General features: G+C 56.0%; 1 protein-coding gene across 2 annotated transcripts; it reads left to right on the top strand.

The window, feature by feature from the left end:
* Nucleotides 1-524: 524 nt before the first annotated feature.
* On the top strand, nucleotides 525-9,859 carry PIF1 (PIF1 5'-to-3' DNA helicase). 2 transcript variants are annotated; one of them, XM_053929114.2, is made up of 13 exons: nucleotides 525-1,469; nucleotides 2,405-2,952; nucleotides 3,850-3,982; nucleotides 4,068-4,193; nucleotides 4,316-4,469; nucleotides 4,564-4,678; nucleotides 4,761-4,867; nucleotides 6,096-6,235; nucleotides 6,578-6,684; nucleotides 7,426-7,513; nucleotides 7,654-7,799; nucleotides 8,662-8,853; nucleotides 9,076-9,859. In XM_053929114.2, the coding sequence occupies exons 2-13, from the start codon at nucleotides 2,416-2,418 to the stop codon at nucleotides 9,133-9,135; spliced, it is 1,905 nt and encodes a 634-aa protein (XP_053785089.1). In that variant the 5' UTR covers nucleotides 525-1,469; nucleotides 2,405-2,415; the 3' UTR covers nucleotides 9,136-9,859. The 2 variants fall into 2 exon arrangements, with proteins under 2 accessions (XP_053785089.1, XP_053785090.1); XM_053929115.1 differs by lacking the exon at nucleotides 525-1,469 and adding an exon at nucleotides 1,641-1,696.
* The last annotated feature ends 899 nt before the right edge of the window (nucleotides 9,860-10,758 follow it).

The following is a 10,758-nucleotide window of genomic DNA, read 5'->3' as shown; positions in this document are numbered from 1 at the left end:
TAACATCAAGAACTGCATTCTTCCTTCTGGAGACCATAGGGGGCAACCCACTTCCTTGTCTTTTCCAGCTTCTAGAGACCTGTATTCTTTGGCTTGGCTCATGGCCTTTTCCTCCATCTTCAAAGCCAGCAGTAACATCTTCAAATCTCTCTCTTTCATCCTCCCCACCCCCCTCTGCTTCCTTCATCACATCTTCTCTGACTCTTTCTGTCTCCTTCTTTCCCTTATAAGAACCCTTGTGATTCCATTGGGCCCACCCAGACAATCCAGGATAATCTCCCCATCTCAAGATCCTTAATTTATTACATCTGCAATGTCCCTTTCGCCATGTAAGGTAACATACTCACAAGTTCTGGGGATCGGGATGTGGACATGGGGGCGGGGGGTGGCCTTTCTCTGCCTACTGCAATGACTTTGAAATTTCATGCTGCTCGTACTTATAAGACTACACTGAAGAGGAAACATATTTCTCACGATTTTTTCCTAACAGTTTTATTGAGATATAATCTACATACCATACTTCACCCATTTAAAGCAAACAATTCAAATAGATTTTTCAGTAGTCCCAGAGTTGTGCGATCATCATATTTTCACCTTTTTCCCGGTTTTTTTTTTCCCCCCCACATTTGTGGAAACAAAGGCTTGAGGCATTAAGGAAATTTGCTTAGGGTAACCTCTAATGGCAGGACTGGGGCATTGCAGGGGCCGTTAGGAGCTGAGATTCCACTCCAGGCTTGGGACTCCCTTCCTGAAGACCAGTAGTCACCCGGGAGCAGCGCGGGGCAGCAGTGAAACACACAGGTGCTTCGGCCAGGTTAGACTCGGGTTCGAGGCTTTATTTCTGCTATCTACAAGCTATGCGATCTTTGGTGAAAGTCTTGGAGCCTTGGTTTCCTTATTTGCAAAATGAGGACTATAAAAATAAATGGGAGGAGGGGAGAAGGAACCGGACTCACCTGTAAGATCCCTTCCAGTTATGTAATTCCAAGCTTCAATGGCGGGGAGGGAGGGGAGTAATTAAAAATAAGTTCCCCAAGCATCCAGGGGGCAACAGAGGGATGGATAAGTATTCTCTGTAAACGAACTCAACGCTTCCCTGGCACAAGCCTCAGAGTTCCTCACTGAACGCCCTCAGCAGGGTGGGATAGACAATGCGTAAAACGACCCTTACAAAGGCAAAGAAGGGGTGGGAAGAGTTGAGGCCTTGGGGTGGTCTGCCCAGAAGTGGGCAATGATCCCAAGAGTGGAAGCAAAGGTGGGAGGGATCAGTGAAAGCTCTTCCCCAAGACCAAGTTCAGCCACTGTGTAAGGGCTAAATGGGAGGGGGAATGAGTAGGACGGATGGTTCTGAACATAAATCTTCGGAGCGGGGTTGGTGGACACCACACCTTGTGCAGCGCAGCGGCAGCCCCCACGACTGTTTCCCGCCACGCCCACTCGTCCACACACGTAGTACGCTCCGCCACCCAGTAAGTCTCCTTCCTCTGGCCTCTGGCGTGCGATTGGTACCGCCAAAGCTGGTGGGGAGGCGGAGGGGGGGGGGGGGACACGCCCCTGGCTCTGATTGGCTGGAAAATTTAAAGATCCGGCCACGGATAGGGTGATTTTCTACTGCGAGTATTTGAAAAGTTTCTAGAGCCTGAGCAACGCCGGCAAGTCAGCTCTGTTCAGCTAATTCGTCCGAGTACCCGCACAAGTGAGTGTCCACCCGATCTCAGAGTTGGGAGGAAGACAGCCTGTTTCTTCCAGGGGTCTCTGCCGGGAGGGTGCAAGCGAGGGGGTTAGTCGGAGGGAACACACGTTCCAGGGCCGCAGGGTCCTCTCGGCGATTTCCCCAGCCGAATACTCTACCCCTTCCCCACCTTGGAGATGGGAAGCCAGGGCTTCAGAAATCACACCACCCGGGACTCCTACCAGACGTGTGGGCTCTCCCAGCCCGTTTCCACTTTTGTGAACGAGGAATAGTGAGACCTGCCCGGCTACGTGTAAACCAGTGAACGTACCTGGAAGGCGATAACTACCTGTCAGCCCCCTTGCTCATCTCCCCACATGCGATTCCCCTGCTTCCTGGGGAAAGGACTCTTGAGTATCCCGTGCCCTCCCTGGGTCTCCTCGAAACCGACTTCTTTTCTGTTCAGGGTCTCCCTTCTTCTGCGGCCCTGGCCGGACAGCCGAGGCTCCTTCCCCCAAACCAAGGGGCATTTGACGCTGCCCACCCGCCACTCTGGAAATTATTGTGTAGGACAGTAATTTCTAAGTGAATTTCCTAAGTTGGCCCCAGGATCCTTTATCCATCACTGTGACCTTTTTGTGTTACCGGGCTCTGCGTCACGGCCTCTATAACATCTATTATGTCCTTGAGTCCCTGTTACCCCCGTGCTCCGATCCTTTTGCTGACTTGCAGAGGTGGTGACGATGCTGTCGGACGCTCTGGCTGTGGCAGCTGAATGTGAGGACTCGGAGTTGCGGTGCCGCGTGACTGTGGAGGAGCTGAGCCCCGGCGGGCAGCCACGAAGGCGCAAGGCCTTACGCATCGCGGAGCTGAGCTTGGGTCGCAATGAGCGGCGCGAACTGATGCTGCGGCTGCAGGCGCCTGGGCCCGCGGACCAGCCTCGCTGCTTCCCCCTGCGCGCCACGCGCCTCTTCACCCGCTTCGCCGCCTCTGGGCGCAGCACGCTGCGGGTCCCGGCCGACGGCGCTCCCGGGGCAGGCACGGTGCAGTTGCTGCTCTCGGACTGCCCCCCAGACCGCCTGCGCCGCTTCCTTCGCACTCTGCGCCTCAAACTGGCTTCCGCCCCGGGTCCCGGGCCGCCCTCCGCCCGCAAGCAGCTGCTTGGCCCGAGGTCCCGCGACTTCTTCACCATCAGCCCTGTGCAGCCCGAGGAGCTGCGACGCGCAGCGGCCACCCGGGGTCCAGACACCACGCCGGTGAAGCGGCCTACGGAGTCCCAGGTGGGGGCAGAGCCCAACACTGTGAGAACACGAAAGGGGGAATGAATGCCTTAGAGACTGGGTGTGCCACTAAGTTGGAAAAGACCGAGGATACCCAAGTTTTGGGAGAAGATGTTATCTCAGAGGAGATGCCCATTGGACATCTGAGTATGACAGAGATTCGGGAATTGGGCGGGTGCTTCTCATAGTGAAATCCCTGGGACTAGATAAACCAGAATAGGGAAAGGGGGCCCAGGTCACATTAAAAGAGAAAGCAGAGAAGGAAGGCCTGAAAAGGAGACTTCAAAAGAAAACTGAAGAATGTAGTCCCCCTAAAGAAGAAGAAAAGCTTTGGGGGCAAACGAAGTGGTCAGAAGTATCCAGGACGCCAACAGGTCCGATCAGATGGGGGTAGGGACAAAGTCTGGTGGTCTTGACAGTTTCTGAACTGGGGCAGACGAATCGCAGACCACTGAGGTTTGAGACTAAGCTGGTGAGAAGATGGAGGTGGGACCAGAAGGGGTCCTGGCTGGGCAAGCTTTTGCTTGGGTGTTTCAAGGTGAGAGATAAGTTTGTGGCAGGAGGAGAAGTGAGAAGGAAGGATGGGTGAGAGGACCAGAAGAGGTAGGGAACCCAGGGAGGGAGCTGAGGGAGGACCCAGACCCACACAGTAGGGTCTTCAGGGAACCAGGAGTCAGAGGAGACCCAGGCTTGGTCCCCTCCTCAAGGAGAGACCTGGACTGCAGTTGTTACTGGCAAGCTCTCCAAGTGAGCCAAGGCTTCCCAAGGGCTCCAAAGAATGAAGCCAGCAGAGACTCAAGGACTACCAGGCCTAACATCGCACCTGGGCCAAGAAGGGGTGGTGGCGGCAATGCCTGGAGCGAGGCGGGAGGCTCTGAGACAGTCCTGTCTCCCCAGGAAGGCCCAAGGTGGCCGCTGCCAGTGAAGAGGCTGAGCTTGCCGCCCACCAAACTACAGCTTTCTGAGGAACAGGCTGCGGTGCTGAGGGTGGTCCTGAAAGGCCAGAGCATTTTCTTCACTGGAAGTGCAGGTTGTGGGGGGCAGAGTGAGGAGGGAAGAGAATGGTGGTAGGGTAAGACAGAGGAGAGGTGGTCTTAACTTTGCCCTCTGCTCAGGGACGGGGAAGTCTTATCTGCTGAAGCGTATCCTGGGCTCACTGCCTCCCACAGGCACTGTGGCCACTGCCAGCACTGGGGTGGCAGCCTGCCACATCGGGGGCACCACCCTCCATGCCTTTGCAGGTAAGTGAGAGCCCCTGGGGCTAGAGCTGGGAGCAAGCCAGGCCCTTGGGAAGGGAGGAAGGGAAAGTCAGGGTTGAGACAGGGCTGGGGTCTTTGCCCAGGCTGACTGATGTCACTCACAGGCATTGGCTCAGGTCAGGCTCCCCTGGCCCAATGCGTGGCCCTGGCCCAGCGGCCAGGTGTGCGGCAGGGCTGGCTGAACTGCCAGCGGCTGGTCATCGATGAGATCTCCATGGTGGAGGCAGACTTATTTGACAAGCTAGAGTCCGTGGCCAGGTCAGTATGTGCAGTGAGGGCTGGGGTCTGCTGGTTTCCCACGAGGAACCTGCCCCCCACCCCCACCCCTAAAGCACTGCTTGCTTCTCTCCAGAGCTGTCCGGCAGCAGAATAAGCCATTCGGAGGGATCCAGCTCATCATCTGTGGGGACTTCCTACAGCTGCCACCTGTAACCAAGGGCTCCCAGCCCCCACAGTTCTGCTTCCAGGTACCTACCACTCACCCTCCTGTCCTGCCTCCCCACCCAGAGGTCTGCTCTGCTTCTTGACACCCCCACCTTCCCCCACCAGGCCAAGAGCTGGAAGAGGTGTGTCCCAGTGACCCTGGAGCTGACCAAGGTTTGGAGGCAGGCAGACCAGACCTTCATCTCTCTGCTGCAGGCCGTGAGGCTGGGCAGGTGGGCTCTGTGAATGGAGAAGGGGTCACAGATGAGCATCCAAGTGTGTGTCACAGAGGAGCATGTGGACCCAGAGAAGGGGAAGAAATGCTTCCTGGGCCTATAGGAGATGGTCACTCCATGAACACTGAGCCCCTGCCTCCCCCAGGGTTGGGTCCTCGTTACCCAAACAGGGCCTGGCACAGAGTAGGTGTCAGGGAACTATGGGCAGGTGGACACACAAAAGGAGTTTAGAGATGTCAACACTCTTATTTCACAGATGCAGAAACTGGGGCTCAAAGACGTGAAGTGACTTGCCCAATGTCACAGCTAGGAAGTGACTGAGCTGGGATTTAAACCTGGGTCTGAGTCTAAAACCTAGGTTCTTTCCACTCTTAAAGCCCGTGGGGTCACTTGGTGGGAGGGGGGAGGTTGCAGACATGATCCCAGCCCAGCTAGGACAAAAGGTTGAAATGCTATGACCACTCTAACATGGGAGTGGACAGGCCAGGAGGGCCGATGACATGGGCCAGAGCTGAGCCTTGAAAGCCAGGTCAGATTGGGACGAGCTTGAGGAGGGGTGGTGGTAGTGAGCCGCTCTCTATGCCTGGGGACAGGAGGCAGGTAGGAAGGTGCACAGCTTGCACCAGTATGCATGGGGGACAAGAGGAAGACTGAGTAGCAGAGCAGGGAGAAATGGGCCCAAGTTGGCCCCCGTCCTCCCACGGGAGTTGCTGTTGCACCCAGGCTTCCCCCGGTGGAGGAAGGCTGGAGATGGGGGGAAATAGAAACACAGGCTCAGTTTTTTTCCCCTAAGGCAGCAGGCTGGGGGCTAGAAGATTGTCCTCTGGAGGCTGATCTGATTAGGCTACCAGCATTACAGGTATCAACCTAAGTGCCTGGTCCAGGTCCTCTAAGCCCTCAGACTGTGTGCACTCAGCATGTCACATGTTGTGGGGAGCACTGGGGATGGGGAGGTATCTAGTTCCTTCCTGGGGGCAGGCACAGGAAAGGGTACACACCCAAGATCATAGCCAAGCACCCCAAATATCCCATGCTCAGCCCCCATGTACAGGGCCCAAGTGGGAAAAAGACAAATTGGCCAGCCTGGGGCCAGCCATTCTTGCTCTGGTGCCCCTTTCCTGGCCCCAGGCCTGATCCATGGGCCACTGCTTGGGCCACACCACATTCATGCCCCACCTTCCCCAGTGTTCAGGTGGGCTCTGCCCTAACAGCCCAGCCCCCACAGGTGCTCAGATGAGGTGACCCGCCAGCTTCAGGCTACGGCCACCCACCAGGTGGGACGAGATGGGATTGTGGCCACGAGGCTCTGTACCCACCAGGATGATGTGGCCCTTACCAATGAGAGGCGGCTGCAGGAACTGCCAGGTGAGCAGCGAGCCAAGGCTGGGCAAGACCAAGTGGGAGGGGCTCTCAGGCAGATAATGCCCCTCCAAGGCAGCCTGGGCCCTTGGGATCATGTAGATATCTAGGCCCCAACCTCTGTGGCCATAAGGCCCTTACATTTGCAGAGGAACTGATTTTGAGTGGTGTGACCTTGAAAGGGTCAAGATCATGCAGCCAGTAAGTGCTGGAAATGAGTCTTAAATCCAGGTCTCTGAGTCTAAAGCCCCAGCTAGGCCTGAGCTACCCCCACTACCTCCCCCCATGACCTGGTCTGATGTGGTTTTGGAAACTAAGCCATAAGTGACTAGTAATCTTTTTTCCCAGGCAAGGTACACAGCTTTGAGGCCATAGACAGTGACCCTGAACAAGCCCGGACCCTGGATATCCAGTGTCCTGTTAGCAAGCTCCTTCAGCTAAAGCTGGGGGCCCAGGTGAGTGGAAAGCAGGACCTAGAACCTGGAAGCTTGGGCTTCCCCAACCTTTGCCCCTCTGCCCAGGTTGCTCCATAGCCAGAGCGCCCAGCTGCGACCACAGCAAACTCCCTTCCTCCTACTCCCACACACCTTCCTCTCTTTAACTTTCCACTGCCCTCCTGTTTCTCTGCCTGGAGCTGCAAGCAGTGTTGCTTTGGATAAGTCCCTTGCCCTTGCTGGAGCTTGGTTTTCTCGTCTCTAAATCGGGGAGAGAAATATCCACCCCACACAGTTGCCCTCTGTACTATACCCTATACTGTGAGAGTCTTCCTTCCTTCTACCATGTTGGGGCTGGGCCAGATAGGAGCCTTTCCTCGGGTTCCGAAGGGCACCTAAGGGAAAAAGGCAGGCACCGTGTTGTTGGAAGAGGCATGGCAGGATCTGGGGGCTATTCCTCAAGACTGTGGCCACACACATACCGAACGAGAGACGTGGGAGTTTTCAAAGCCCTGTGTCCTCTGTTATCTTATTGCTCTTTACCCTCACCTGAGCAAAGGCCTTTCCCCTTGACACAAGGGGAAACTGAGACCTGGGGAAATAAAGCATCTTGCTGCAGGGGTCACAGTCAGCTAAGGATTAGGACTCAGTCCCTCCATGACGGGTCCCGGCCTCCCAGAACTGCAGCAGCGACTGCTGCCCCTGAGAGCAGGCATGGGAGTGGAGCAGCTCTCCATGCCTCCTGTTCTCTTTCCCCTGCAGGTGATGCTGGTGAAGAACTTAGCGGTGTCCCGGGGCCTGGTGAATGGCGCCCGAGGGGTGGTAGTCGGGTTCGAGACAGAGGGGAGAGGTGAGTGATGGGGATGCAGTCCTACTCTGTGGGGCAGCAAGTCCCCCAGGTAAGTGTGAGGATGGAAAGCTGAGGCCTGCATCTCACCTCTGAGCCCTGAAACAGGGTTGAAAAGTTGGACTTCTCCATGTCTCCCTCAGGGCTGCCCCAGGTGCGGTTTCTGTGTGGAATCACCGAGGTCATCCGTGCTGACCGCTGGACAGTGCAGGCCACTGGGGGCCAGCTCCTCAGCCGGCGGCAGCTGCCCCTCCAGCTGGCCTGGGCGATATCCATCCACAAGAGCCAGGTGAGCAGCCAGTGTGGGGGATGGGGATAGGGCAGGGCAGAAGGGGTACAAAATAGGTCTGGGGCATGTTGAGGGGGGCCTTAAAGGCTTTATGGGGGTTGAGCTTGCCCTGGATGGAAAGTTCCAGACCAGTGGTAGAATAAACCGGTTTTTTTTTAGACTTTACTTATTTATTTTTATAGAGAAGGGAAGGGAGAGAGAAAGAAAGGGAGAGAAACTTTAATGTGAGAGAGAAGCATTGATTGGCTGCCTCTAGCGTGCCCCCAACCAGAGACCTGGCCTGTAACTCAGGCAGGTGCTCTGAATGGGAATGGAACTGGTAACTTCTCAGTTCACAGGTCAGTGCTCAACCCACTGAGCCACACCAGCCAGGGCTAAACCCTTCTTTAGTGCATTTCCCAACCCACTCCCTCCCTTTCCCCTCTGTCATCTCCTGCCCTGCCATTTTCTGAGCCACTACCGGATATGTTAAGTGTAATACTTCAACAACTATATGAGGCATAGATGCAATAATCACTCCTGTTTTTACAGAGGTGGAAACCGAGGCTCAGAGTGGTTAAGTAACTTGTCTAAGGCCACACAGCTAGTGAGAGGCAGAGCCTTGATTCCTTTCCATGGCTGTCTGAACCAGGCCTGAGTTCTTCCTTTCACCCTTATCCCTCTCTCTCATCCTGTCTCTGTCTCCTAGAGCCCCTCCTACTCAGATGCCCAATCCAGGGTCACCTAACCCTCTGCCTTGAGAATCTCTGGACTGGGCGAGGAGATCCAGGGGCAATAGCTGGGCTGGTGACATAGGGTCAGGCTCTTGGACACAAAAGACTTCAGGCAGATCTGGCTCCATTGCTGTCTCTCCATCCCGCAGGGCATGTCCCTGGATTGTGTGGAGATCTCTCTGAGTCGTGTGTTTGCCAGCGGCCAGGCCTACGTGGCCCTTTCCCGGGCCCGCAGCCTGCAGGGCCTGCGTGTGCTGGACTTTGACCCCACGGTGGTTCGCTGTGACCCCTGTGTGCTGCGCTTCTATGCCACCCTGAGGCGGAGCACTGGCCTTGGACTGGTAAGAGGGAGTTACCCAGTGGTGGACCACATGGCCGTGGGCTGCCTAGGAGCTAGAACAGAGGAAAGGCCAAGAGACCCTGAGTAGGGGTGGCAGACAAGCCAGAACCTTGTCCCTCTGGCTCTGCTGGGGACAAGGGCAAGAAGGAGATGCTGGCCCCCCAGATTGTGGCCCTGAGGGACAGCAGAAGTCCGTGACTCGCGCTCTCTGGCTTCAATCTAGGAGCCCCCAAATGACGACGAGGCAGCCTCAGACAAGGAGAATGTGGACCCAGATCTTTGAGCTTCAGAGAGAAGACAAAGGATGGTCTCCCCCTCCTCCTACTCCCCAGCGGGTCAGGGCCCAGGGATAGTAGGGGGAGGCTGTGCCCCTTTCTCCCTTCACTGGGCCTCTCAGCCTCCAGCAGGGGTCTGGGGATAGTGCTTCCCACCCATTTGCCCTCTGTGCCTCAGTTTCTCCCCTTGCCCTGAGTGAGCTGCTTCCAGGGCCAGGAGTAACTTTTCTGTGCCCGTTGGGAATGGGCCTCTGGTGGTGCCTGGTGTTAAGAGCACAGAGCTGTTTGTGAGGGCTGGCCGCAGGCCTGCAGGCATGAATGCTGCCCCCTTCGGGCTGCAGAGGGGAGAGGCGCTCCAGGGGCAGGAGTAGGCCACGTGGGTCCTGCGGGAGTCCTGCGGGAGTCCTGCGGAGAACAGGCCCCCAAATCGAGAAGGGAACCTGAGGTGATTTCCCAGCCAGGCCCAGCCTAGCACAGCCACGACAGACACCTCCTGAGCCTGACGACGTGACAACACGACAGCAAACTGTGTGCCCGTGTCTTAAGCTGCTTTTAGGGGAAAGAAATAGTGTGTAGGGATTGAAATGGATGTTCTCAGATTGTATTTATTTTGGGCAAATAAACATGTGAATTGTGTAAGGACTGTGAGTTGAGTCTTCTGCTCCCTTTAAGAAGGCTCTCCTCCCCAGGGCACTGGCTGCTCCCGGTCCCAGGAGGCTAAGCCTGCGGCCCTGCCCCCAGCCCTGCCTGTGCACACGAGTGTTAACGCCCTGATGGCTGAGCTCCCAGACCTTTCTGTGAGGTTTTCTTAATATCCCCGGTTACCAGTATTTGGAAAGCTGAGTTACCTGAGGTCGATGACTCACCAGGAATGACCAGATGCACCCAGCAGTCAGATAAAGACAAACTGGTGGGAAACGGGCCGTTGCGGCATCTGAAGAACGCTGGGAGCCGTGGTTGAGACGTTCTCACTTTGGGCCTTTCTGAAAATCCAGCTTGGACATTCTGATGCGGGAGGGGTCCCAAACAAACTAGCTTCAGTTGATCACAGAGCTGCTGGAAATTGCCCAGGGGCCCTCACAGACTGGTGGAAACTGTTAAGGTTCCCTGCTCATGAGCGAAAGGTGTAAACCCAGCCATGGTGGAAGCATGGATTGGCAGCTACACAAAGCAATGACTGATAATATAATAGAATCGCCAATGATGGGAGGGGTCGGGAGTAACGAAACCATGCTGGTGGCTGGGGAACAGGAAATATGAGTGTTTGAAGGCACTTACCCTTGTCTCCCAAAAGCCAGCTGAGGCCCCAGTGCACAGAGTGGGTGCTCAGGGAGTGTCTGGTTGAATGGTGGAGGCCTTTGACATGGGGGCTCGGTGCTGTGGTGGCCCAGAGGGGCTACAGCGCCTCACACCCTCACTGTGGGCCTCGTGGAGGAGGCAGGGCTATGGCCTATGAAGAGTTTGATTGACGGTGAAAACTCAGAGGATAGACCTGGCTTTCCATCCTGGTTTTGCCACTTGCCAGCTATGTGACTTTAGGCGAGTTACACCACCTCTCTGAGAGGGTTTCCTCACCTGTAAGTGCAGGTGGTAACTTCTTTTCACAGAGGGTCCTTGGAAGAAAGGCCCGC

The sequence above is a fragment of the Desmodus rotundus genome, chromosome 7 (genome assembly GCF_022682495.2).
Source record: "Desmodus rotundus isolate HL8 chromosome 7, HLdesRot8A.1, whole genome shotgun sequence".
NCBI classification, from domain to species: Eukaryota; Metazoa; Chordata; class Mammalia; order Chiroptera; family Phyllostomidae; genus Desmodus; species Desmodus rotundus.
Note: the sequence above shows the minus strand (reverse complement) of the source record. Positions and strands in the feature narration are given on the sequence as shown.

What these genes read in the sequence shown, in the direction of transcription:
- PIF1 (XM_053929114.2), top strand. Translation starts at nt 2,416, where the DNA reads ATGCTGTCGGACGCTCTGGCTGTGGCAGCTGAATGTGAGGACTCGGAG. An exon ending in GCGGCTGCAGGAACTGCCAG is followed by an intron (nt 6,236 to 6,577) that starts GTGAGCAGCGAG and finishes CTTTTTTCCCAG; the next exon opens with GCAAGGTACACAGCTTTGAG. An exon ending in AGCTAAAGCTGGGGGCCCAG is followed by an intron (nt 6,685 to 7,425) that starts GTGAGTGGAAAG and finishes TTTCCCCTGCAG; the next exon opens with GTGATGCTGGTGAAGAACTT.